The 27552-nt window shown below is 42.8% G+C and overlaps 1 protein-coding gene across 1 annotated transcript in view; it reads left to right on the top strand.

The window, feature by feature from the left end:
• Nucleotides 1-207: 207 nt before the first annotated feature.
• The window catches only part of ARHGAP28 (Rho GTPase activating protein 28), a 207311-nt gene continuing 179966 nt past the window's right edge, over nucleotides 208-27552 (top strand). The window contains exon 1 of the mRNA XM_053571840.1: nucleotides 208-426. Within this exon, the coding sequence (XP_053427815.1) occupies nucleotides 251-426 (176 nt within the window). The 5' untranslated portion in view covers nucleotides 208-250. The remainder of the gene's footprint in view (nucleotides 427-27552) is intronic.

Here is a 27552-nt window from a genome sequence, read left to right as displayed (position 1 = left end):
GTTTCCAGTTTCTTCTCCGGAGGCAAGGACATGACTCCGCACCCCGCGATACTCCCCCAGCCCGCCCCCAGCCCGCACTCGTGGGCGTGGCCCAGTGTATGCAAAACTCATGGGCGTGGTCCAGTGTATGCAAATGTTCCTCCGGGGCGGGACCGCCCGCCCGGGGCACACCTGACAGCGGCGGCCGAGGCTCCGGGCGGTGGACGCGCGCTGCCGCCCGGCTGGTGACAGGCTCCCGGCGCGCTGGCCCATGCTAGTCCCGGCCTTTGTTCTGGGGCCGGTGCCGGGACATGCGCGGCTGACGATGGAGGTGGAGGACTCCGGCGGCGTGGTGCTCACCGCCTACCACTCGTACGCGCGCTCCCAGCCCCCCAGCCCCGAGCCGCGCTGCGCGCCCCGGGCCGCCGCCAGCCACCCGCTCAGCAGGTACGGAGAACCGCTCCCGGGAGGGCGCCGACTCTGGCCGGGCGGCTGCGTCCTGCAGCTGTCCCTCCGCCTGGCATGCGGCCGCCGTCACTGGCTTCAAGTTTTGGTGGCCAGAGGAGCAAGCCCGGTGCTCTTTGTATCGCCCTTGGTTGCGAGTGGGAAATGCACGAGGTCTCCACCAGCCAAGGCTGAAATCGTTGGCTCGTGGAGATTAGCAGTGGAATTCTATTCTCGATAACGATTTGATAAGTAGACGTGTATCTCATTCTGCCAAAGTTGCCTGTGAAGTACTGAAGAATTTAAAAATATTTAAAACGAAACACAAGCGGAAAATGAAGGGAAAAAACACCTCACCTTAAATCCTCAGAACACTCCTAGGATACCATTGAGAGTTTCTGTACTCCCTGCGTGCCACCGGAGCTGAACTCGGGCTCAGAACTCAGTCTTTAGCTCCAGGGGCATGCAGATAGGTAAAGAGATTTGGGTACAAAGAAATCTCAGACTTTTAAAAACAATTTTCTTTCTAGATGTTAAAACCTTTCGATTTTATAAATGCAGTGGTGTCATTATTTGATTATAGGTAATGTTGACTCTGTGTTGTAAATGCATTTATTATCTTCCTTTGGGTCAAAAGAGATTTATAACTATGTCACTAAGTACATTTCTGAATTAGTAAATCAGGGATCTGTGTTAAATTACTCTTGTCATTGTTCACGCATTTGATACGAGATCAAGGCCTTTGGGACTTTCATTGAGCTAAAACAAAAATGGTTAAGTGGGTAAACAAAAGTATTACAATATGTGAGATGGTTTGAGATCTGACCTACTGTGTTTAGGGGAAGTTTTATTTGTTTAAATGTGACTACCTACTACATCCATGAATTCTTTACAATTTGAGTTGAGTGCTTTTTTGTCATGTTTATTTTCTGTTATTCTCACACTTTCCATCTTTAGTTCTGTGATGTTATTAGTTCTGTTTCTTAATTTAATTGATTTGTGAGGCTTTGAGATTCCTTCACTTTATTTCAAGGAATCTCCTTTTGGCTGTTACCCACAAGAACAAACTCCTTTGGCGTGAGGTCTGTGTTGGACTTAGCTAACAAAGAAAATATTGTTTCTTTCAAAATGATCAGGTTGGGTGAAATCTCATTTTTGTATAAAGACAATGACAAAATAACATATCTCTTCCAGCTTCAGGAACTCCTGTTCTTTTGAAGGCCACTTGAAGACACAAACTTGCATTTGTGTTTTGGGTATTTTATAAACATAATCATCCTATGTGATTACTCAGATCATGAGTGACTAAGATATTAAGTAGTTTGACGAGAAACATGGGCCAAGTTTGCATTTTTAAATGGTTCTGGTGTAACTGTCTGTCTGTAACGCCCAGCAGCTGTCTAAAAGTACTAACCAGATTGTGCCACTTGGGCTATTTGAAACTACATGGGTTTCCAAAGCAAACTGGAGAGTTCTATTAACTCAGCATGTGGTCTTGTGGAACGATAATATACGAGAGCAAAAGAGCTGCATGTCAGAGCTAGAATTTTACCATCAGTTTGCCAATTAGATTTATGTTGTTCCATATTTGCATTTTTGGTGGCTGCCCTGCAGTGTCTCTGTAGGAGCCTTGGTGCCCTCTCCCTCAGGTAGGAGAGACAGAGAAATCCCTTCCCCTACAGCCAAATTACCAGAAAATAGCTTAATTCCTTGGTTCCCAGCAAAAGCAACCAAAAAGAGGTTCCTGTATTTACAAGGAGCCGGAGGACTCCACACCATTACTCATGAGTCTGATAACAGAAATAATGAGGCCCAAGTTATTAACCTTTGACTCACTAACTAATGATCAATACTTCCTTTCAAGCTAAGAAGCAAGATCATATTGTTCTGCTTCTGAAGAAAGCACTCTCTTTTTCAAGAATATCCTTTCCTTCCAATTGCCTTCGTATTTGTGGAGTAGTGACCATTATGACACTAGAAAGCATGGGCTATTGTATCTGACTTTCTAAGTACCATTATTCTCTTGGTTGCACAGATTCAATTCAAATCAGACCATTCTTTCTTATTTCTCAGGCCTCCACTACATCTGAGTTTAGATTTTTGAGGGTTTTTTTTGGAGGAGCGGTCTATTTCACTAAACTATAAAATTATCTCTCTCTCTTTCTCCCTCTCACTCTCTTTGCATTTTGTTCATTTTTTCCACTATTGTACCCGAAGTGTCTAGAATAGTATCTGACGCCGTAGTATTTATTGTGTACCTGAATAAATATTTGCTGAATTAATGAATTCCTACTGAGATTATAAAATGGCTATGATAAAATTTTAACCGCAAAACTCAGCTTATTTGCACGTACTATGTATCAGTAACACCTTAGGCACTGCGGATACAAAAATAAATAAACAGTCTGGGCACAGTGGCTCACAGTTGTATTTCCAGCACTTTGGGAGGCTGAGTCAGGAGGATCGCTTGAGGACGTGAGTTCAAGACCAGCCTATGCAACATAGCAAGGCCTTGTCTGTACAACAAATTAAAAAAATTAGGGCATGGGGAGGCGCCTGTGGCTCAGTGAGTAGGGCGCCGGCCCCATATGCCAAGGGTGGCGGGTTCAAACCCAGCCCCGGCCAAACAGCAACAAAAAAATAGCCGGGCGTTGTGGTGGGCGCCTGTAGTCCCAGCTGCTCGGGAGGCTGAGGCAAGAGAATCGCGTAAGCCCAAGAGTTAGAGGTTGCTGTGAGCCGTGTGACGCCACGGCACTCTACCCGAGGGCGGTACAGTGAGACTCTGTCTCTACAAAAAAAAAAAAAAATTAGGGCATGGTGGCATGTGTGTGTAGTCCTAGATACTGAGGAGGCTAGAGTGAGAGGATCACTTGAGCCCAGGAATTTGAGACTACAGTGAGCTATGATGGAGCCACTGTACTCCAGCCTGGGCAAATAGACCAAGACCTTGTCTCTAAAATAAATACATAAATAAATAAAAATTACGTTGGGACTAGGTAGCCATAATGAAAAGAAAATTAAATTTTTAAAAAAGATCTGTTTTTTCGGGCGGCGCCTGTGGCTCAGTCGGTAAGGCGCTGGCCCCATATACCGAGGATGGCGGGTTCAAACCCAGCCCCGGCTGAACTGCAGCCAAAAAATAGCTGGGCGTTGTGGCGGGTGCCTATAGTCCCAGCTACTCGGGAGGCTGAGGCAAGAGAATCACTTAAACCCAGGAGTTGAGGTTGCTGTGAGCTGTGTGAGGCCACGGCACTCTGCAGAGGGCCATAAAGTGAGACCCTGTCTCTACAAAAAAAAAAAAAAAAAAGGTCTGGTTTTTCAAGAAAAAGAGGACCGTTTAAAACTAAGATATCTCAGTTTTATAGCTCCCATCTCAATTTAGAAGGATTTAAGGTATCATTTGTTCTTATTTCATTTTGTAAATGGGTTAAAGCTACGTATTCCATATATGGAACGTAGTGAATGAAACCACCTCAAATTATACAACTATATTGGCCATTTGAGGGAGTTATATGCATGAACAAGATTCAAGTTTGGAATAGATTGACAATAAGTTTATTCTCAGATTTAAGTTCCATTTTTAAAATCAGTTCAGATAGATTGACAATAAATTTATTTTCAGATTTAAATTCCATTTTTAAAATCAGAAGTTCAGGAAACTGAGGATACACATTGTGCCAGTAAAAAAGAGCAGTTAATGCCTCTTTGTTATGTTTTTGCTTAGGGCTGTCTGCTGTGCCCTTCAGAATAAGGTTAAACATTTCCTTTGAGCGTTTGGGATCTCCCTCCCCCACTCAGTCTTATCCCCAACCTAAGGACTATTTCTTATTTGTTTTATATGATTTCTGTCACCATATTCCTTAATTCGAATAGACCACGAGGATGGATATACTTGGCTTTTAATTTTTATCATTCATTCTATTTTCTTAGATTTTCATCTTTCAAAGTTTTCCTAGGAATTTAAAGGACTCCACCAAGTCTACTTTTGCTTTAACTTCTCCCTAATGTGGCCTATTTGTAACATTGTTGCTTTGGAGCTAAAAGGCAGGAAAACCATCAAGATGCACTGCTCTCCAGTGAAAATAAACTTTTCTGTTTTATTTTACATATTTATTTGTTCAAAATTTTCAATAGTTTAAAGCCAGAGCATAATTCCTTCAAAGGAAATTTTAGCAAAAGTATTTCAATCTCACTTATGTTTTCATTTTAGTCAATCAATGTTGGTATTACAGCAAACCAAAGCATCAGTTTTGGCTTGAATTTCTGTACATTTTAGGCTTATTCTTAATTGGGAAAACAAAACATTTTTTGTGTTTAGTAACTTTATTTACTCAAAAGTGGCAGGAGTCCTAGGCCTGGTGTTTAGTTCATGTCCAGATCACAGGGATTCAAATCACTGCAAATTTTTTTTCTGGAGCAAAAAGACTCCATGAATCATAAGTACTTATTGAAAGGAAGGGAAGGTAATTGTTTATTTCACAAAATTCTGTATCAGATTTCTGTTGTAAAGCAAGAAGGAGAATGAAGAACTATAAATTGTCAGTTCTGTTAAAAGAAATGTTTGAAATTCTTTGGCAGTATGATTTTTTTTTTTTGTGGTTTTTGGCCGGGGCTGGGTTTGAATCCGCCACCTCCAGCATATGGGACCAGCACCCTACTCCTTGAGCCACAGGGGCCGCCCAGCAGTATGATTTTTTTTAAGAGAGGTTAAGTTTCTGTGCCAAGTCCAGTATGAGAATATGGACAAATGTACAAAATAACTTCAGTGATAAAAATAAAAGGTAGCTGAAGGTAAAGCTAGCTGTCTTATTTTTCAGGGGTTTCCTGAATTATGTAGAAATAATGTTATTCAGCATTTTTTGGTGAAGAGAGAGTATAAAATGGCCATGATTATTTCTGATTTTAATCTAGCTATACCATAACCTTCCTGAGAGGGGACAAAAATAGAAAAGGAAAAGAGTCAACTCTTCCTCCAAAAAAAATATGGACAACTGTCCAAGGTTATCCTGGCAATTCTGACTCTACACAATATGTTTACACTTTTGTGAAGGGGGTATTATTTTCTCATATCATAACTATTCTTTATAATGAGAATAGTTTGATTAAAATGGAATGAATGATTAGAAAGTGAAATTTTTCTTTTGAGGAAAAACTAAATTTAGCGACTTCCATTTATTTACTTACTAGTTTACTGACACATCCAAGAAACTCAGTTTAGCAACTTAGTGGTGGATTTATTGATCCCTTTCTGGGATTTTAATTAATCAACAAGATGTTTGTGTGCTTAGCTCTTGCTAAATTAAACATTTATGTAGGTCTGTGTGAGCTTACGTACTCATGCACAGGCACACACAATTCTGGGAGATTAGGGGATATACTTTTTCTAGAGGATTCAGAAATATTAATGGAAATAGAATTCTTAGGAGAGAATGGGTATTTATAAGTCATTCTTCACCTCATGGTTGGAACCAGAGTTGCTGTCTCTGGTTACTTTGTACCATGGGCTCCCTGCTGAGTTTAGATGCCTCCTGTCCATCTGCAGAGCTGTCAAACAACACGGCTGGCCCCTTTCCTTTGAGCCTGGCATTTGGCTAAACATTTGGCCACTTGATCTCTCCATTTTTACATGCCCTTCTCCTTCGTGATTAATCTCTAATATATCCACAAAAATTCAGGGAATTTTGGGTATTGTAGAATCACCTTTATGGAAATGAAGATGATGACTTTTTTATAACTTCTAATTTTGATATAATTTTAGACTTAAGGAAAACTTACATAGTCCGGAGAGTTCCTATATGTAACCTTCACCCAGATTCCTCAAATGTCAATGTCTTGGAAAACCAGAATACCATTGTCCAAACTGAACAGATTCATCGTGGTATAATACTATTCACAAAACTATAAACTATATTCTGATTTTACCAGTTTTTCTCCTAGAATTGGAATTTTCCTGTCATAGAATTGAATCTAATATTCCACCCTGAATTTAGCTATGTCTTCTGAGTCTCCTGCAATCTGCGACAATTCCAATCTGTGACAAAGACAAATCTGTCCTTGAATTTCATGACCTTGGCACTTTTGGGGGACTGGTTGATGATTTTGTAGGAAATCCTTCATTTAGGGCTGATCGGAGGTCTTCTCATGATTAGATTGAAGGCACTCCCTTTTTTTTTTTTTCCTGAGACAGTCTCACTCTGTGGCCCCGGATAGAGTACCATGGTATCATCAGAGCTCACAGCAACCGTAAACTCTTGGGCTCAAGTGATTCTCTTGCATGAGCTTCCCCAATATCTGGGACTATAGGCACCTGCCACCACACACAGCTAATTTTTTTATTTTAGTAGAGACAGGGAGGGTCCTGCTTGTGCACAGGCTGGTCTCCAACTCCTGAACCTCCCAGAGTGCTAGGATTATAGGTGTGAGCCATTGTGCTCTGCCTGAGGCCATGCATTTTTTTCTTTTTGAGACCAGTCTTAAACTGTCCCCTGGGTAGAGTGCTATGGCATCACAGCTCACAGTAACCTCAAACTCTTGAGCTTAAGCGATTCTCTTGCCTCAGCCTCCCAAGTAGCTGGGACTACAGGCGCCTGCCACAACACCCGGCTATTTTGTTGTTGTTGTTGTTGCAGTTGTCATTGTTGTTTTGTTAGCTGGCCTGGGCTGGTTTCAAATCCACCAGCCTTGGAGTATGTGGCTGGCACCCCTACCCACTGAGCAATGGGCGCTGCCCTTGAGGTCATGCTTTTTTTTTTTTTTTTTTTTAAGGCAGAGTCTCACTATGTCACCTTTGGTAGAGTACCATGACGTCACAGCTCACAGCAACCTCAAACTCTTGGACTTAAGCGATTCTCTTGCCTCAACCTCCCAAAGTAGCTGGAAGGTCATGCATTTTTGATGAGAATTCTGCAGAAGTGATACCAGGTCTCCTCTGTACTAAAGTAAAGGTATCTGTTGGGATGTGTAAGCTTTTTCGCCTTAATAGTAAACAGCCTATATTGGTGTACTGTTTGATTAGTCATACAATTTAAATTATGGTTTCTTATTATTTCCCCCTTATTATCAGGTTGGCCTAAAAGTCTTCCATGGTACTTCTTTCTAATACTGTAATTTTCTTTTGATTAGATAATTAAGCTCTTTGCAACTGTGCAGAGGAAATGCGGTTCCAAGGACTAAAGGGTACAATCTTTTGTTAGAGAACGTGATAGTGTTTGTTTTTCTTTGAGAGTTTTCTGGTTTGTGTTTTCATTTTCTTGCTGTGTTCTGGTTAGTGGAGGTATGACATTCTTGTTACCTGGAATGTCATATATCTATTTCTTTGTGATTTCTAGAGAAAGCACATCAAAACAAAATAATAATGTATGCAAAATCTTCAAGTTGCCTTTGTCCCTAAAATGGGAAGGAAGTCACGTGCTGTTTTACTGTGCATTCATTATACATCCCTGTGGTTTATGACACATTCCTGGAGTATCAGATGCTGTGTCACTCTTCAGTGAAGGGGTAGTGTAGATAAACTATCTATTTGACAGGCCTTAAGTGCCATGTAATTCCAAGGGTTGCAGAACATACAGTACGTATGGCTTTGAGAACCAGCTGCATAGCTCATGTTACTTTTAAAAACGAATTAAATCTCTGCATTCCATTCCTGATCTCTTAGATGAATAGGTGATGACTTCACACAAACACGCAATACAAAGGACAGGAAGGAGAAACTAGAAACCTTGACACGAGTAGGATGCACCATTTCTTCCCTGTCAAACCCTTGAAATTTATTGGTGCTATTTTAGTATTTGTAAGTTGTGGCAATGATTATCTTTTACGTGCAAAAGACAAATCTTTATGTCCAAGTTAAAATCTTTTGTTAGCCACAAAATTTACTTTTGTACATCAGTAATTTGTAGGGAAAAGAATCCCTTTGACAATTTCTAGTTCAGCCTCGGCACCCACTGAGGCTGGTGGGTTTGAGCCTGGCCTGGGGCAGCAAAAACAACGACAACTGCAACCAAAAAAATAAGACCAGAGTTGTGGCAGGCGCCTGTAGTCCCAGCTACTTGGGAGGTTGTGGTAAGAGAATTGCCAAAGGCCAAGAGTTTGAGGTTACTGTGAGCTGTGACGCTCCAGCACTCTACCGAGGGCAACATAGTGAGACTCTGTCTTAAAAAAAAAAAAAAAAAATTCTAGTTCAGTATTGGAAAACACTGACCAATGCATTTGCCTTTAAACAAACAGCCACCAGAGTATTTGCCTTTATACAGAGGTCCATCAATACATTTATGTTTTTGAAGATGAGTGCAGAATTCTGACAGGTGCTAGAAGAAAAATGTGAACGTCCTCATGTGATGATGGTACAACTTACGATATTTGATCTTCCTTTTCTCTTCACTTTTCCCCTTCCCCTCACTCCAAAGTTACGATGTCATTGGTTGGGAGTAGACCCATATTTAAGTGGCAGTAGATGAAAAGAGAGAGAAAGAGAATGAAGATGAACGTCAGTGTAAATGTAGTCAAAGACTAAGAACTCAGCGCATCTTTCCTGGAGGTTTCCTTGGTAACCTTAGCCAGAGGAATTCCCACCTACCGTAAACGGCCACATTCTACCACCACACTGATAATGGTTGTTTGGTAATCTTGCTCTATTGTCTTGGGATGTTAATTCTTAACGGAAAAAAAGGTCTAGGTTTATTGCCCACATACTAAGGGGCAAACAGTATGCTAAGAGCACGGCTGCATTATCTGATTTAATCTTTACAACCCTAAAGTATAGGAAGAAACCGAGGAACACCAGTAGCCCCAGGTCATGATGCAAGGGAATTAGCAAGGCCAGATTTCAACCTGTCTCCTTCCAAAATTGGTACTTTTAATCTATTATTTCAGTCTCGCACTATTATTAATATATGATGGCTTCACTGTTTTTCTGCCTCTGTGTGATTGTTGAGAGCAGGGACAGTGTCATTCGTATCTCACTTAGCAACCAGGAATCGTAACTTTCCTACAGTAAATGTTAGAAATACGGGCTGTCCCCAAGCTACAAACATCTGATTACATACAACTGGCACTTAGGAACAGAGGCTATTACAGGAAGTCTTTGGGTTACAACATCCGACTGAGGCTATTACAGGTAACCAGTAAATGTACATGTTCTAACTTACATACAAATTCAACTTAAGAACAGACCTACAGAACCTACCCTGTTTGTGATCCAGGGACTGCCTATATTCAATTTTGCTTTAGTTTTTCGTTTTGCAAAGATTTTTATTCTGATTTAATGAAGTAAGCAGAGAGGTGGGTTTCAATGGATATAAATAATTGATTTATTTGCTAAGTTTTGTTGTTATTTGAAGGAAGTTCCATAATAAGACTATTTTTCCATTTAAAATCTATGTGGTTAACCTTCATTCAGTTTTATTTAGGTAACAATATTTAAAACTAAACAAAAATGTTATAGATAAGTTATTAAAATTTACCAAGAAAGTAAGATCTGAGGAATCAGTGACAGGGAGTTTTCCTGGGGCTTTTGGGATGAGGGAGGGCCGTTTTAATCCTTTAATCCTTAAATTCAAGTTCTTGGTAACTAGATCTCAGAATTTTTCACTTCAGTTTTATTAATTGCTCTCTTTAACTACTGAAATAGATTTCTATTTAATAAGATTAAATGTATTTGTAATCTTATTTTTTCTTTTTTATTCTAGTAGGATTTCCATCTCTAGATAAAAATGTATTTTCTTATAATTTCTTGCAATATGATTTATAACATACTACTTTTTTTTGAGACAGAATCTCACTGTCGCCCTCTGTAGAGCGCAGTGGCATCACAGCTCACAGCATCCTCAAACTCCTAGGCATAGGTGATTCTCTCACCTCAGCCTCCCAAGTAGCTAGGACTACAGGTGCCTGCCACAACGCCCGGCTACTTTTTGTTGCAGTTTGGGGCCGGGTTCGAACCTGCCACCCTCAGTATATGGGGGCTGGCGCCCTACTCACTGAGCCACAGGTGCCACCCAACATACTACTTCTTTTTTTTTTTTTTTTTTTTTTTTGTAGAGACAGAGTCTCACTTTATGGCCCTCGGTGGAGTGCCATGGCCTCACCCAGCTCACAGCAACCTCCAACTCCTGGGCTTAAGCGATTCTCCTGCCTCAGCCTCCTGAGCAGCTGGGACTACAGGCGCCAGCCACAACGCCCGGCTATTTTTTGGTTGCAGTCCGGCCGGGGCTGGGTTTGAACCCGCCACCCTCGGTATATGGGGCCGGCGCCTTACTGACTGAGCCACAGGCGCCGCCCAACATACTACTTCTTAATGCAAGTTGAGAAGCAACATTCCATGAAAATTAATAAGCCCTTCCTCTTTTTCATTTTTTAAATGTATTGATTTATTTTAGAGACAGGGTCTCTCTCTATTATGTAGGCTGGAGTGAAGTGGCACTATCTTAGCTCACTGCAGCCTGGAACACCTGGGCACAAGGGATCCTCCTGCCTCAGACTCCTGAGTGGTCAAGATGACAGGTACCCACCATCACACCTAGCCAGTTTTTTTTTTTTTTTTTTTTTGGCTGGGGCCAGGTTTGAATCTGCCACCTCCAGTATATGGGGCCGGCGCCCTGCTCCTTTGAGCTATAGGTGCTGCCTGACCAGCCTGTTTTTTTTGGGGGGGGGTGTAGATATGGAGGTCTTGCTGTGTTGATCAGGCTAGTCCCAAACTCCTGGGCTCAAGCAATCCTCCCAGGTACCATCCACCACTCCTGACGTGCCTCACAGTTTCATTCAGTCAAGTTTTCACTTACCGGTATCTTGATTTGAAGCCCACCAAGAGACTAAGTTGGGTCCTAGACTATGACTTTGTAGCTATCACTTCTATTCTAAATCTTGCTCAAAAATTTGGGATAAAACAGGTTATGAAAATCCAGACCCCTGAGCTCTCTCTAGTCTCCTGTAAGCCAGTACAATCCTTATCCATACCAGTGACCTTGTAGGATGTGCTGACCTAAGATCAGCTTCTAGGATTTCTGTTTAGAAAACTAATCCTGGGCTCATCTTAGTCTGGACTTGAGTCTTCTGGAGAGGTCAGAATCAATAGGCCTGCAGGCTTGGTCACTTAAGTTGATTTTATAAGGTCCTCGATAAAACTTGGGTCCCTTGGACACCAGAACAGTAGAGACTGGACATTTTCATTCTGTATTAATGGTGGTGTGGGCTTCTCTTCTAATTGCCATGTCCTTTTGAGCATCTTCTCACTATTCTTCTTTTTTTTTTTTTTTTTTGTAGAGACAGAGTCTCACTTTACTGCCCTGGGTAGAGTGCCGTGGCGTCACACGGCTCACAGCAACCTCCAACTCCTGGGCTTATGTGATTCTCTTGCCTCAGCCTCCCAAGCAGCTGGGCTACAGGTGCCCGCCACAACGCCCGGCTGTTTTTTTGTTGTTGCAGTTTGGCTGGGGCTGGGTTTGAACTCACCACCCTGGGCATATGGGGCCGGTGCCCCACTCACTGAGCCACAGGCGCCGCCCTCTTCTCACTATTCTTAACTAGCCAGGGAGCTCAGAGTGTGCAGCTTTATGAAGACTGGTCATGAGTGAGGACAGGAGGGAAACAATCTCTGTGGCACACCTGGGAAGCAAATTATGGAAGAGTGTCTTGCCTAGAGCCTAATGTGGAATAACCAACCTGTAGAGCCAGGCTCTGAATTTGGTCTCCTGCCCCCCATCACCACTGCATTCCCTCTGGCCCATCCACAACGTGGTCTACTGTGTTCAGGGCGCAGACAGGCCAGCTGCAGGAAGCACAGAGTAGGGAAAAACTGGCTCCCCAACTGGGCACAGAGCTGGAGAAAAGGTGGCGTTGATTAAGAGAATGGCATTTCCTTAGCTTCCTTTCAAACACTGTTACGGCCTCCCATGCACATTATCTTAGTGAGTATAACTTGGAGAGTCTTGAAAACATAAGTGCTGTGACTTTTCATTGGCATCTTAAGAAAAACATTGACTGACCTCAATAAAGTAAGCAATTAATGGGGAAAAGAGCTGACTGTAAGTTTCCGCAGATTCTGTTTTGAAAAACAGAGGATGCTTGGCCCTGTAATTTTTTTTTTAACATCAGCTTACCTCCTCTCCCTCATTTATAAAGTTTCATGATTACAAGGTCGACTTTGCAACTGTTTTTGCAAAATTTGAATTGTGCTTAGTTGCAGAAAACTGCATGTAATCAGAGTGAGCAGGCCGTGCTCTGCGTGTTTAAAGCTATGTCATCCTTTGTGAGGCCCTGAGTCAACTCCAGCTAAAACAACATGAGTCATTGCTTATAAGAAGCCCAAGTGAAACTGATTTTGATTATACCAGTCCTAAACAAACACGACAGTCCTCTAAGGCAGATGCTAAAAAATGTTCTTGTTATAGAAGTTTAAAAAATTAGCACCAATTCTCTTTAGAATTTGGGTAAGTGGTTTGCCACTCAGAGGGCTTTTGAAATATACCTTCAAAAGGAATTTTCTTCATCTAATCAAATCTTAGCCAAGTTCATTCTCTCTTCTCTTTCACTGCTCACACTCAATTCAGCTCCTGATTATTTTAGTCTGGTTGAACTCTGGTTTAATCTGTTAGATTAAAATCCTAAAATCGAAATTGTAATCTTGTAGCTCTTTGCTTATTTTTCCCCAGAGTCCCCCAGTCTCTTTATTCCTCTGAAGTATAAAAGGCCATGAAGAGGTTGAAAAATGGTTTAGAAGGCTACTTACTAAAGTAGTTCAAGTTAAGATGATGAGGACCTAGGGTTATGGGAATGTGCATACACGGGAGTCATGGATTCTCTGGGGGAAGTGAATTAAAAAGTTGGTCTGAGGCTGAGCCTGTGGCTCAAGGAGTTGGGCCCTGGCCCCATATGCCGGTGTCAGATTCAAACCTGGCCCCGGCCAAAAATTGCAAAAAAAAAAAACAAAAACAACCAGGCGGTGCCTGTGGCTCAGTAAGGCGCCCACCCCATATACCAACGGTGGCAGGTTCGAACCCAGCTCCAGCCAAACTACGACAAAAAAAATAGCTGGGTGTTGTGGCAGGCGCCTGTAGTTCCAGCTACTTGGGAGGCTGAAGCAAGAGAATTGCCTAAGCCCAAGAGCTGGAGGTTGCTGTGAGCTGTGACACCATGGCGGTCTACCGAGGGTGACAAAGTGAGACTCTATCACTTAAAAAAAAAAAAGTTGGTATTATTTGGTGATTACATGTGTGCTGGGAACCAGGAACAAAATGACCTGTGTTTCTGTCTGGAGTGTTATTAACTGAAGTCGGGAATTCTGGTTGCACAGATTTGGATGGGGAAATGGTGAGGTTAAGGTGAACTTTTGAGCTTTAGGTTCTTCAGAGATAGTTGAGCATAAAGCCCAGCAGACAGTTGGCTCTGCAAGTGGGAAGCCTGGGAGGGAAGTCTGGGCTGAAAGTTCAAAGCTCCTTGTTCCTGGGAAGCTTCAGCATTGGGGGGATAGTTAACAGTGGGCTTGGATGGGACCTGGCAGGAAAGAGTAATGTCTGTAGGGAGAGTGGACAAGGGTGCAGACCGGAGCAGCAGTGTCAGCAGGGAAAGGAAGGGCTGAGTCTTTTTCTTTTTTGTGATGTCTTCTTTGAGAGAAGGTACATTAAATTAACCTTTATTCATAGGATAGAAACTATTAGTATTGTACTTCAAAGGGAAGAATAATTAATAAGAATCAAAGCCTGCAGCAATTGCAAATAATCATAACTGAGTGCGGCGTATCCCCAACTGCATTAAAAATTAAGTTTTGCTTAAGAGTCACCACTCATTAAAATAAGAAAAATTTAAGCTCTGATTCTCACGATAAAAGTGAAATTAAGCAAACTTTTTTTTTTTTTCTTTTTGCAGTTTTTAGCTTGGGCTGGGTTTGAACCCACCACCTCTGGCATATGGGGCCAGTGCCCTACAACTTTGAGCCACAGGCGCTGCCCTAAGCAAACTTTTTTTGTTTTGTTTTTGAGACAGGGTCTCACTATTTCGCCCTCCATAGAGTGCTGTAGAGTCACAGCTCACAACAACCTCCAACTCTTGAGCTTAAGTGATTCTCCTGCCTCAGCCTCTCAAGTAGCTGGGACTACAGGCACCTGCCACAACACCAGCTATTTTTTGGTTGCAGTTGTAATTGTTGTTTAGCTGGCCCAGGCCGGGTTGGAACCCACCAGCCTCAGTGTAGGTGGCTGGTGCCGTAACCACTGTGCTATGGGCGCTGAGCCTTGAGCAAACATGTTTTAAATTTCAGATTCAAATGAGTGTATAAATGATTAGGGTACATTGTTTGCGTTTGTTAGGTAAGGTCCCTGTTGTGGATGTGTCCTTTATCAGGAGATGTGCCATATACCCTTACATTGTGCCTGTTAGGGAAGAGCACACCGGCCCTGCTCCCTCCTGCCATCTCTCCATCCCAACTTGAATTAAATTGAGTTTTTCTCTTGCGTGGACATGTATTAGTCTGTCTACTGGCTTCATATTAGTATTGAATAATACATTGGATCATTGTTTTTCCGTTCTTGTGATACTTTACTAAAGAGAATATTCTCCAACTCTATCCAGGTTAATACAAAAGATATAAAATCTCCCTCTTTTTATGGCTGGATAGTATTTCATGGGTGTGTGTGTGTGTGCATATATATATATATAGTTTATTAATCCATTTCTGGGTTGATGGCACTTGGGTTGATTTCACATCTTGACAATTGTAAATTGAACAATGTGATAAACAATCTAGTGCAAATGTTCTTCTGATAAAATGAGTTTTTTTTCTTCTGGGTAGATACCTAGTAATGGGATTGCAGAATCAAATGGAAGGTCTATTTTTAGCTCTTTGAGGAGTCTCCATACTTCTTTCCAAAGAAGTTGTTTTACTTTGCAGTCCCACCAACAGTATAAAAGTGAACAAATGTATCTTGAGCCTCTGCATGTCATATGTGATACTGAGTGCTGGAGCTGCAGAAGTTAGCTGGTCCTTAAACGAGTAATGTGGGTGAATGATCAATTTCAACTGCATCCAGAGGTGGAGCTCCTTGAGGACAGAAACTATGTCGCTCATTTCTGTATCCCCAACATTTAGCCTAGTGGCCCAGAAGGGACACTCAGTATTTGGTAAAATGAATGAACAGATGATTGAAGAAAAATGCATAGGATACTCAGGGAGAGCAGAGAAGGTGTAACTAATACTTGGCGCTCAGGAAAGCGTCTTGGAGAAGTCAGTAACTGAAGTCTAAAGAATGAGCATGACTTAGTAGGGGGAATAATGAGTTGAAGGGGTGTTTTTGGCAGAGAAATTAGTTCAAGGAAAAGGCATTGTGGCATGTAGCCACAGTTGCTGGTTTTGCTGAGGCCATGTACTCTGAGATGGGGAGGGAGGGAGCTTAATGTGCACTTTGGGCGACGTGATTAGGGTAGGACTGCAGTCAGTAACAGGCCCGTTTCTTTGTTAGGACAATAAAGAGGTTCTGTTCGTTGAGGGTCGATTCTAAAGCCTAAATTCTTTTTTTTTCTTTTTTTTGTAGGATAAACAGGATAATTTAATGCTTAGATTCTATATTCCTCTATTTTTAAGTTGGAAATTAAGGTAATTAGATAATCTTAAGCTTTAACCAAAACATGGTTTGGGATGTGTACTGCTTTTTATTTTTTATTTTTATTTGTGTTTGAAACAAAGTCTCACTCTGTCACCCTGAGTTGAATGCTATGGTGTCATTATAGCTCACAGCATCCTCAGTTCTTAGGTTCAAGAGATCCTTCCACCTCAGCCTCCCAAGTAGCTGGGACTACAGGTGCCAACTACATAGCCTGGCTAGTTTTTCTATTTTTAGTAGTGATAGGGTCTTCCTCTTGCTCAGGCTGGTCTCAAACTCCTGAGCTCAAGCAATCTACTTGGCTTGGCCTCCTGCTATGCTTGGATCACAGCAGTGAGCCATAGCACCTGGCCTGACCTGTACTAATTTTATAATGACACCTTTCCTGCTCACATTAACTTTGTTTATTCAATTGATCTCTCAAGTCCTTACCCTGTCTGTGCTGTAGCAGGCATTGTCACCTGATTTTAGTACATTCAGTTACTCTAAGAGAGTTTGGTTCCTTTCAACTAAGCTATCAAAGTCAGGATAAGGTATCAGTAAGATGCTTGTCTTAAAAGCTTTTCTTTGAAGAGTGTTGCCTGTCCAAAAAAGCAGAACCGATATTTATTTTTCAGATGATTGTAAATTGATGGATCAATTCATAAGAACATCCAGGAGAGTTAAAGAGGGCCGTGACACTTTATTTTTGTTTAGCATTAAAGAGAATATTCACTATAACTTTTTTGAAAGGTGCATTCATTAACATGTGTGCTATATTTAAGACTTTAATTCATAACTAATTTAATCTTAATTGTGTTTATATTTAACTTAATTAAAATAATTTATATTCTATTCTGGCGCAAAATTAGAATAAATGTAATAAAACATAAATAGAGACTTCTAAGAGACATGTGACCATATGGCTGAATTTTCTTTTGAAATGGGTTCTCCTATGTTTACCGAGGCTGGAGTGGAGTGGCACAGTCACAGCTCACTGAAGCCTTGAACTCCCTTATGATCCTCCTGCCTTAGCTTTCCAAGTAAGCCACTATGCCAGGGTAGTTTCTTTTTTAATTTTATATTGGGTCTTACTATGTTGCCCACGCTGGCCTTGAGCTTTTAGCCTCGAGCAGTCCTCCACTTTGTCCTCCCAAGTGCTGGAATGACCTGCCTGAGCCGTCCCCTGTCCTTCCCTGTGTGTTTCAGTAGTCCAGTAAAACTTACACACACACACACGGTGACCTCCCCATTATCCAGCACCTGGAGGGCGTGGTAGGTTGTCCCTGAATGTGGTTTCCTGTTGCTTGGGAGTTACTATTAAAAAGAGCCCTGGGCGGCGCCGTGGCTCAGTCGGTAAGGTGCCGGCCCCATATACCGAGGGTGGCGGGTTCAAACCCAGCCCCGGCTGAACTGCAACCAAAAAATAGCCGGGCGTTGTGGCGGGCGCCTGTAGTCCCAGCTACTTGGGAAGCTGAGGCAAGAGAATCGCTTAAGCCCAGGAGTTGGAGGTTGCTGTGAGCTGTGTGATGCCACGGCACTCTACCGAGGGCCATAAAGTGAGACTCTGTCTCTACAAAAAAAAAAAAAAAGAGCCCTTGGGCAGCGCCTGTGGCTCAAAGAGTAGGGTGCCAGACCCATATACCAGAGGTGGCGGGTTCAAACCTGGCCCTGGCCAAAAACTGCAAAAAAAAAAAAAAAAAGCCCTGACTAGGCTCAGGGACCACACAGTGCACCAAGTTTGAACTCTGATTTTTTCTGGCTGGGTGGCCTGCCTCTTGCTTGAGACTGCTAGTTGCTCCTCTGCAATTCAAGGGAAAACTCTATTTCTCTTTTTCTCTCCTTTTCTTCTTTGGAATTTTTTCTGACATACTTGGCCCTGACTTATATTGATGACATATTGTAAGAATGTGCATGAGAAGTGGAGGGACTGCAGGGGTGTCCAGCCTGCGAGCCTCATGCTGATTTTGTGAGGACCTTTTTTGCTTATTTGTGGTATTGGATATCATGAAAAGTATGCAGAGACCTTTATTTTTTTGGCCAATCAGATTTTTTTCGTGTTTGTGTATTTAGTGTGCTGCCCCAAACAACTTTTCTTCCAATATGCAGCAGAAAAGAAAAAATATTGGACACCAAGCAGGGGCTGGATAGGACTATCCCTCCAGCAAGTATTCTCCCTTTCTCCCTTCTTTTCACCTTCTTATCCATTGCTCTGGAGGGGGAATAGGAAATGGCCATGACCTTGAAGACCTCCAGGACTTCTGAAGACACACCTACAAATAAATACAAAATAAATCCTATATTTAGTGCTATCAGTTATTTTTTAATTGAGGTGCACTCTCTCTACAGTAAAATATAGTTAAACATTCAGTTTGCTGACTATTGATCCGTGGAACTACAATCCAAATAAGATGGAGAACGTTTCCCTCGCCCCAGACATTTCCTTCCTGTCTTTTTTCCTTCAGTTCTCCCCGCCAGCTACCTTGCTTCTGACTGCTGTCACCACAGAGGAGCAGTGCCTGCTCTTGGAAGCCATCTAAACAGAAAACCACAGACTATATTCTTTGTGTCTGGATCCTTCACTCCCTGTGATGCTTTCGGAGATTCAGACATCATTTCCTCAGCGCCCGAGAGCGGCAGTGACGTGCACAGACAGACCATGTGGTGGTTTTCTTCTGCTGTGTCATCTGCTGTCTTGCAGGTGTTGGCTGTTGGGTGTACGAGGGTCTAGGCCAGGAGGCAGGTTTAGAGGAAAACCCATCACAGTGGCAGAAAACTGAACGTGAGCTTCTCTTCCCAGGCTGCAGGATCTGGACACTCATCTCTCCGTGGTGTACCCGGGCAGGACCGGGATAGGAGCTTGTTGAGTACATTTATTTTTGTGTCTGCTCAGTTTGCTTTGGTTTCCTGATGCCCTTCTGTCCTGTCTTCCTGTAGGGCTCCAAGTAGGGATCATTGCATTCCTCCCAAGGAGCTATCTGCTTAACGCTGAAGGTATTTTACCTTACAAAGAATATACTGGTATATACAGCTTTTTTAACTTCTCACGATAGGAGAGTTTTGCAGGCAGTTAGCGGCACGCCTGAACGTACAGCATTTAGGCCAGGGGTTGACAGAATTTCTCAGCCAAGGGTCAATGTTTGGGCTTTGCTGGTCATACCGTCTCTGCTCTAACTCTGCTATTGTTAGTGGGAAATCGGCCATGACATTATGTAAATGGCTAGATCTGATTGTGCTCTAATAAAACTTTACAGAAACAGGTAGTGGGTTGGGTTTGGCCTGTAGGGCCGTATCTGACCCCGGATTTAGACGTCTTCCTGCTCTGCCTACTCAAGAGCCTTGTGTAGTGAGCCTGTCAGAGCAAAATACAGAATATTAGTTTTCCAGAGTACAGAAAGCTGCATCTGTTACGATCGCTCGTTTTTTTAAAAGGATGGCACTGAATCCCACAGTACAGACTCTTCCAGGTCACGGAGTGTCAGTGAAGGAGCCCAGACAACTCAGCCTCCTGAGTACTTGACAAATGTTCTCAGCCCTATTCAGTGTGTGACGGATGTGAGTCTCAGTACTGCCATCGTACCAGGTTGACATTTGGTTTGGAGACGATCTCAGCTCACTTATTTTGGAAGAAATGAGAGAGAGAGACACACACATAGAGACAAACAGATGTAGGAATTCAGGTGGCACCATTCTGAAAACTTAACCAAGCGTGGGCCAAGAAAGGATGAGAGTTTCACATTTAGTAAGCAGAGTAATCGATGGGGAAAATGCCCGGTATATTAAACACTGTCCAAATCATTCTTTTAAAATTATACGCGTGTGAGAGGAATAAATAACAAAACAATATTTTTAACCAAGAAAACAGAGACCTCTAGATTCTCTAATATGCAGTTTACTTATCCATTTATTATTTCTTTTCTTTCTTCTTTTTGCATTTTTTTTTTGGCCTAGGCCGGGTTTGAACCCACCATCTCCAGTATGTGGGGCCAGCGCCCTACTCCTTTGAGCCACGGTCCCACCCATTTATTCTTTCTTAAAAAAGTTTTTTTTTAGCAAACATTCATTGAGTATCTTCTCTCAAAGTTACCATGAAAGATCAAAGCTAAACAAGATGGAGTGTCTGGGTTTGAGAAGCCTACGCGGGAGCCCAGGGTGACTGGGCAGCACGTCTTGTTGAGTATCGCAGCCTCTGATGAACAAGTAGGGCTTGCTTCATGGAGGACATGATGCTGAAGTTGCGTATGTGGGTGTGATGTGTGTATTTGGGTGTCTGGGTGGGGGCGGAATACAGGGAAGGGTGTTAAGAAGGGGCCAGTTGGGCGGCGCCTGTGGCTCAGTCGGTAGGGCGCCGGCCCCATATACCGAGGGTGGCAGGTTCAAACCCAGCCCCGGCCAAACTGCAACCAAAAAATAGCCGGGTGTTGTGGCGGGCGCCTGTAGTCCCAGCTACTCGGGAGGCTGAGGCAAGAGAATCGCGTAAGCCCTGGAGTTGGAGGTTGCGTGAGCTGGGTGAGGCCACGGCACTCTACCGAGGGCCGTAAAGTGAGACTCTGTCTACAAAAAAAACAAAAAAGAAGGGGCCAGTTAATTCAGGTTGTATGTATTGAGGGATTGGTGAGGAAGTAGCAGTAGATTCCATAGATAGATTTGGCAGCATTTTATTTTCAGGATGGGGTTGGCTTAACAGAGCAGCTGTCAAAAGAGATGTCAATTGCTCCGGCCAAAGCAATTAAAACAAATTCATAAAAGTACCTCACTTTCTGCAGATGCCATGTAGTCTACTGAAGCAAAGCATCAATAAAGCATTAGACAAGTAAAAACTTAATTCTTTTAGAACTCTGGAAGAGTTTATGCCTTTCTACCTTAACAAACAAACAACCCCCCCTCCCCAAATAACTGATAGAAACTCTACACATTGGGAGTAGCTGGCTTAATAGCTACTATCATACCTAATTGTAAACATATGCTGCAACCCTACTGATTCAGAGTCCCAGACTTCGGATTTCACAGTCAGCAGATACATATGTGGCTCTTACCCCAGTGACTCAAGCTTTCTCTGTGTTTGACTTGGCTTGTGGTTGGATGGCCCAGCTGGGTATTGTGGGTTACAGAACGGCAGGCAGTGGGAGAAGGCTTTCACTCAACGCTGATGAAACACTGGCCCGGCCTAGACATTCTGAATCATTCTATGAAGGCAATAATATTAATATTATTAACAACAGAACAAACTGGCCATCTCCAATGTGGTCAGCTGCAGTGAGGCCTATGGGTACTGATTTTGGAATGCACCCTTAATTGTTTTGGGAAAGTGGTAAAAGAGATTCAGTTAGAGGTTTTCCTCCTTGCTGGAATGACACCACCCCTGTAATAGAATTCTCTATACTCCCAAACATGGTTGGCCTCCAATTCAGTAAATATTCAATTACATGAACAGTTCACTGCATTGGTATCTATTCTCGGAAATGATTTTACATGCAGGATATCTTTATACTTAGAGCTGCCATGACTATATTCTATACCTGGAGAGAGCTCTTACAGTATTAAGAGTATTTCTGTACTACCTAGAGATTCATTTGAACAAGTCTAGGGCACGTTTGATATAAAAATAGCCCGTAGCTGAAATAGGACCCAGCTGGAGTGACTGCTGAGCTGGGGGCTGCCGTCTGGATTGTCTCTGTGTGTTAAGATGACTTCAGGCAGCGTTGTAATGGGTGACTTCCCTCGCTTGGGCATTTCTGTCTGTGGGGAAAAGGTGATGGTACAGGCTGGGAGGGCCTTGGACGTGCCAGAGGATACTTACATGACAGGATGCTCAGTAGTGAAAAATGTTGGCAAACAATGTTTAACAATGCCAGGGTTGGGCGGCGCCTGTGGCTCAGTGAGCAGGGCGCTGGCCCCATATGCCGAGGGTGGCGGGTTCAAACCCAGCCCCGGCCAAACTGCAACAAAAAAAAAAATAGCCGGGCGTTGTGGTGGGCGCCTGTAGTCCCAGCTACTCGGGAGGCTGAGGCAGGAGAATCGCCTAAGCCCAGGAGTTGGAGGTTGCTGTGAGCTGTGTGATGCCACGGCACTCTACCAATGGCCATAAAGTGAGACTCTGTCTCTACAAAAAAACAAAAAACAATGCCAGGGCGCAGGAGGTTGTGAGTTCCAGTTATTTCTCAAGGAAGGCTTTCAGTAGTCCCTACGTTTATAGGAAATTACACAAATTGTTGCCTTATGGATGCCCAAGGAGGAGTGTAAGCTTCATCCGAGACTGCCAGCCCCTGGTCTTGGGTGCCAAGACAAAAATAAAAAGTTTTTGTATGCAAATGAAGCCCTTCTGAGATGGAGATCAAGCTTCTAGCAGGTCTGACCAATATAACCATCACAACATGAGACAAAACAGTTCGAGCTAAAAGTCAGTCAACAGTTTGGCTGCTTGCACACGGTGCATTCAGTAGGTGGAGGCACACTGAAAATAGAGCGTCAACAAGTGTTACCTAGAGTCCTGAGTGGCCAGTTAGTAGCATGTTTTTATAGGGAAGTCAGATAGTACTCTCTCCTACATTCCTTGGTAGTATTGTCTGACAATCTGCTGGACTGGAGAGATACTTCCTATTAGGCATGGCAGTATCTGCTTCATTAAAGCCTGTTCATCAGTTACTTTATAGGACATTTGAACCTCAAGGATCCTTAGAAAACATCTAGTTATATTTTTCAAATGAGGAAGCTAAGACATTAACTCAAGTCTCCAATGTTCTAACGTTCCTATACAAATTTTTTTTTTTTTTTTTTTTTAAGACAGAGTCTCACTCTGTCACCCTGGATAGAGTGCTGGCATCATCATAGCTCACAGTATCCTCAAGCTCTTGGGCTTAAGCAATTCTCTTGTCTCTGCCTCCCAAGTAGATGGGTCTACCAGGCCTGTGCTACCCAACCCAGCTAGTTTTTCTGTTTTTAGTAGAGACAAGGTCTCCCTCTTGCTCCTGGCTGATTTCAAACGCCTGAGCTCCAGGGATCCTCCCACTTAAGCTTCCCAGAGTGCTAGGATTACAGGCTCCAGCCACTGCACCCGGCCTGTACGATTTTTTTTTTTTTAATGGGAAGAAATCATGGCTGTGTTTTTTCTTACTGTTTTTTTGTTAGTCTTTCCCATGTACCATGTGACGTCAGAATATAATGTTCCTCTATCCACAGACTGCTAAGTTGGCTTCTGTATAACTCAAAACAGGATTTTTTGTGTGTGGGGGGCAGTGTTTAGCATCCTAAAATGTAGGACTGCATTGCTTCTCAGGCCTTGGTGTAGATGACGTATTTAGAGTACTACTATTATCAGGCTGCCCTTTGAAAGGAACTGTTTTAATACTGCCATTTGAAAAGGAATATTTTAATTATTTTAATTCAAAGTGAAGATGTAATTGATGTTCATTGACAGCTTATTCTCAAGTCGTAGTTAATGCAGGTCCTCAGTGCACAGTTAAAGTTCAGTGATGACTCCAGTAAGGACAAAGGGTGATCTTCAAATTGGCATTTCTGATGACCCGAGGCTGAGTTCTTTCTTCTGGGTGACTTCTTCCTTTTCAGTGGACTTCTGCAGCTTAACCTCCTAGGCCCATCTAAGGTCTGCACTCTCTTGCTCGGGTCTGGTGCCAGGTGACGACTGCTAACGTTTACTGAGTGCTTCCTATACAGCAAGTGCCGTTCCAAGTGCGTTACACGCACTGAAGCCCCAAGAGCTGTACTCCATGAGGTAAGAACTATTTTGCTTCTCATTTTAAAGATTTAGAAACTGAGACATGGAGGGTAAGTAACTGGCTAAGTGTGGTCATTTCAGCCCCCAAATCCTGCTGCTGCTGCTCCTTTTTATTTATTTGAGGCATGGTTTCTACTCTGTTGCCTGGGCTTGACTGCAGTGCTGTCATCATAGGCTGCTGCAGCCTTCAACTCCTGGGCTCAAGCAATCCTCCTGCCTCAGTCTCTGGAACCACTGGGGCTACAGGTGTGTACTGCATGCCTGGCTAATTTTTCTAATTTTTGTAGAGATCAGGTCTCACTCTGTCACTCAGGCTGATCTTGAACTCCTGGACTCAAGTGATCAGCCTGCCTTGGCCTCCCAAGGTAGGAGATCACAGGCATGAGCTGTCATTTCCAGCTGCTGCTGCTTAAGAAAAAAAAAGAAATTAAGGTAAAACATGCATGCCATGACAGAGCCCATTATTCTTAGCTATCACCCTCCATCTTCCTTCAAAAGACATCCTACTTCCTTAGCCTTGTCCCTAGTCTTTACCTAGTTAGGTCCTGTCATTTCCAGAGATTGGTTCGTAGGTTACTATGTTAACATAGGTTAGGGTGTTTCTGTTGCTATGACAGAATAACACCACCTGGGTGTGATTTACAAAGAAAAGTGTATTTACTTCATGGTTCTAGAGGCTGGAAAGTCCAAGAGCACGGTGCTGCATGTGACAGGGCCTTTGTACTGTTACCATGAGAGGGCAGGTGCATGCCAGCCGAGGTGTCTCTGTTCTTTTTATAAAGCCACCAGTCTCATGACGAAAGCCCCATCCTGATGACCTCATCTTATTGTAATTACCTCCCAAAAACCCTACCTCCAAAGACCATCAGCATATGAATTTGGGGATTAAGTTTCCAAGACATGAAGTTTGGGGGACATATTTAACCCTAGCAGTGACATTGTTTAGAAAGCCTTCCCTCGTGTACTGTTGTCCAGTCTGGCTCCACTTATCTCCTTTATGCTCCCAGTGAACTGGGGGCCAGTTGCGGCTCTAAATTTGTCATTCCCAGTGGTAACTGCGATGTTACTTCTCTGTAGCTGTACCCCCCTCCCCATGTTGGACTGCAGCCTCCCTAGGAGCGGGAATTGGGTTTATCCTTAGGATCTCAATACCCAGCAACGTGCTCTAATAGCTGTGTATGGAATGGAGAGACAGGCAGTGTATGAATTTTCTCTTTCAAAATTGGAAAACAAAATAATTGACTCTGGTTAAAATTTATCACAGAAGGCATTTTTTTTTTTTTTTGCAATGAAAAATAGAAAACAATATGCTGAAGAAACACAGAGAAATGCTAATCTAGGTCAAGTTCCACATGGCCGGCTGCTTATATTTTCAGTTTGTCAGATTTTTATCTCTTGCAAAGAAAAAAAAAAAAATCCCCGGGAGGTGAAAGAGAAAGGAAATGCTTTTGTTTTTCAAATTGTGAAACTGGAGTTTCCATGACCTCACTGTGAGGCGATCCCTCTTCTTGGAGATCACTTATCTTCCCTTCAAGTGCAGCATCTAATTTAGGGCTCAGTGATTTATGATGATTCAGAAGGGATCAGAGACCATAATTTTCAGGACTGGAAAATGATGGCCATGAGGAATATACACAGAAGCTGAGATTGCTGGGACCAGAGCACAGAAAGGCACAATGATCTTTGCTGGCTAAGTCCACGAGGTCGCCCTGCTGGTGGGCACACAGCCAGCAAGGAGAAGGCTCCCAGACTTTTCTCCTGTGGTGTCCTCCTGGCGAGGGAATTAGTAGCCCCAGAAAGAGCAGTGCCAGCCGGCAGCATCACAGATCACAAAATACAATAGTGCTGTCTCTTTGTAATTGTGTAAGCCATAATATTGGCCATATGATTTTCCTTTCTGATTCTGGTTTGATTTGTTGTCCTTGAAATTTCCTAGTGTTAGGAACTTAATTGGTAACTGCTAAGATAAGCCAATTTTTGTGTTATAAGAAATAGCAGAGTACCTTCCATTTTTGAAGACTTGCCTACAAAACTTAAACAAACAATCCTCAGGCATCTGGAAAATTCAACTTCACCAAACAGTGCTGAATTATAAAGGATAAGAGTTGCATTGCTCTGATTCTATTTCAGCTATTAAATAGATTAACTTTCAGGGTGGTCATTCTTTATTACATGCATTTAATTGACATTAAATTATATTAAGAATTTAATTTTAGCTCCCTTTACAAATCGGTCATTGCCTATTCACCCTACTCAGACATGTTTTTTATTTAGTAGTCTCAGTGGGCCAAATGGATTTCTTTCCCCTACTGAGTTCAGCATAGCCCCATTCTTGGACTGTTTCAACAGAATGTGAAGGGTAGATTATTGGGGCCTCAGACCCAAATCCAAGCCACAAAGCAAAACAGACCTTCCCGCCCATTCTGATTACATCCCTGGCATCACAAGACGGGGTCTGGCACTTTACTTTAAAAGTTCCTCGTGAGCTTTTTATTGATTCTCTTTTATCTGCATTGATCTCGCATGATCTTTTTTCTGCCTGTGTTTGAGGCCATTTGTGTCCTCAGTCAAAACATACCTCGTGGTGTAGCAAAGGTTCCTGCCTCAGCAAACCCCCCAGCTGCTGAGCCCACCTCTGTCTCTGCACAGGAAGGACCACGTCTACTCAGAAAGGACTTCCACGAAATGGGCTCTGGAAGCTGCTCCTTGGGCTGGAGAGCTAAAGCCTCTCCATTCTCCTGGAATAGCTGTGCGGTGGCTCGGCAGGCTTCTCTGCCTTTCAGTGAAAGAGTACAGGCAGGTAACAGGGAGACTTCTTGTTCCTCTCAATGCTCCATTGTCATTCCTGGTCACCGTTCAGTCATACAGGAGTTGGGCTTCTAAGAAATGAAGTCAGTGTCATGGCATCACCTGATGGGTCTGTGGTTTTGATAGTCATAGGCTCACAATCATTCTGTTTGCTTTTGACCCACTGATGGGTGATGCTTTTTTCCCTCTCTTCTGTCGTCTCTATAAATACTCGATGGAGGGGTGTTAGATGAGGTAATAATAGACTCTCAGGCCTTTCCTCATAAATCAGTCGCTTCTGTGTTACAGGAATGTCCCTTAGTCAAGTGATCCTGAGTCTAGGCTGTAACTTGGGAAGGAACAGAGAAATAAGGGCCTACTACTATCTAGGGGCCCAGTTTGAAATGGTACTGGCGAGTGAATTTTGCATTTTTTTTTTTTTTTCCCCCAAGGGAAGAGTCCTTGAGAGAGACTACTAAATGTGTCTGCTTGTTTTCAGGACAATATTCCAATTGCAAAAGCTTAAAGTAAGAAAATGAGTTTGAGATGAGTGCCACTGCTCATGGCTAAAAAGAAATTCCTTCAAATTAGCCCTTAAAAATTTTTTTTAGCTGTTCTCATTTTTTCTAACAAAAAAGTGGCAATAAGGACAGATAGTGGGTTTTCACGAGACCAAATTAAGATCACTCATATTTTTTCTTCTCTGTATTTATGATTCGTGGGGTTAAGAGTATCTTATGATTTATTCTATATCAAACAATGAAGTTTGAGCTTATCTTCCATGCATAAATACAGACCACAGTTTGAATAATATGATATATGTAACCTAGATAGTACGAGGTTTGAGAGTGATTTATAAAAAATTATTCTTTTAGGTGGGCATGGTGGCTCACACCTGTAATCCTAGCACTCTGGGAGGCCAAGAAGGGTGGATTGCTGGAGGTCAGGAGTTGGAGACCAGCCTGAGCAACAGCGAGACCCCATCTGTAAAAAACTAGCCAGGCATTGTGGTGGGTACCTGTAGTCCTGGTTACTCAG

This window comes from Nycticebus coucang, chromosome 19, assembly GCF_027406575.1.
Source record: "Nycticebus coucang isolate mNycCou1 chromosome 19, mNycCou1.pri, whole genome shotgun sequence".
Lineage (NCBI taxonomy): Eukaryota > Metazoa > Chordata > Mammalia > Primates > Lorisidae > Nycticebus > Nycticebus coucang.
Note: the sequence above shows the minus strand (reverse complement) of the source record. Positions and strands in the feature narration are given on the sequence as shown.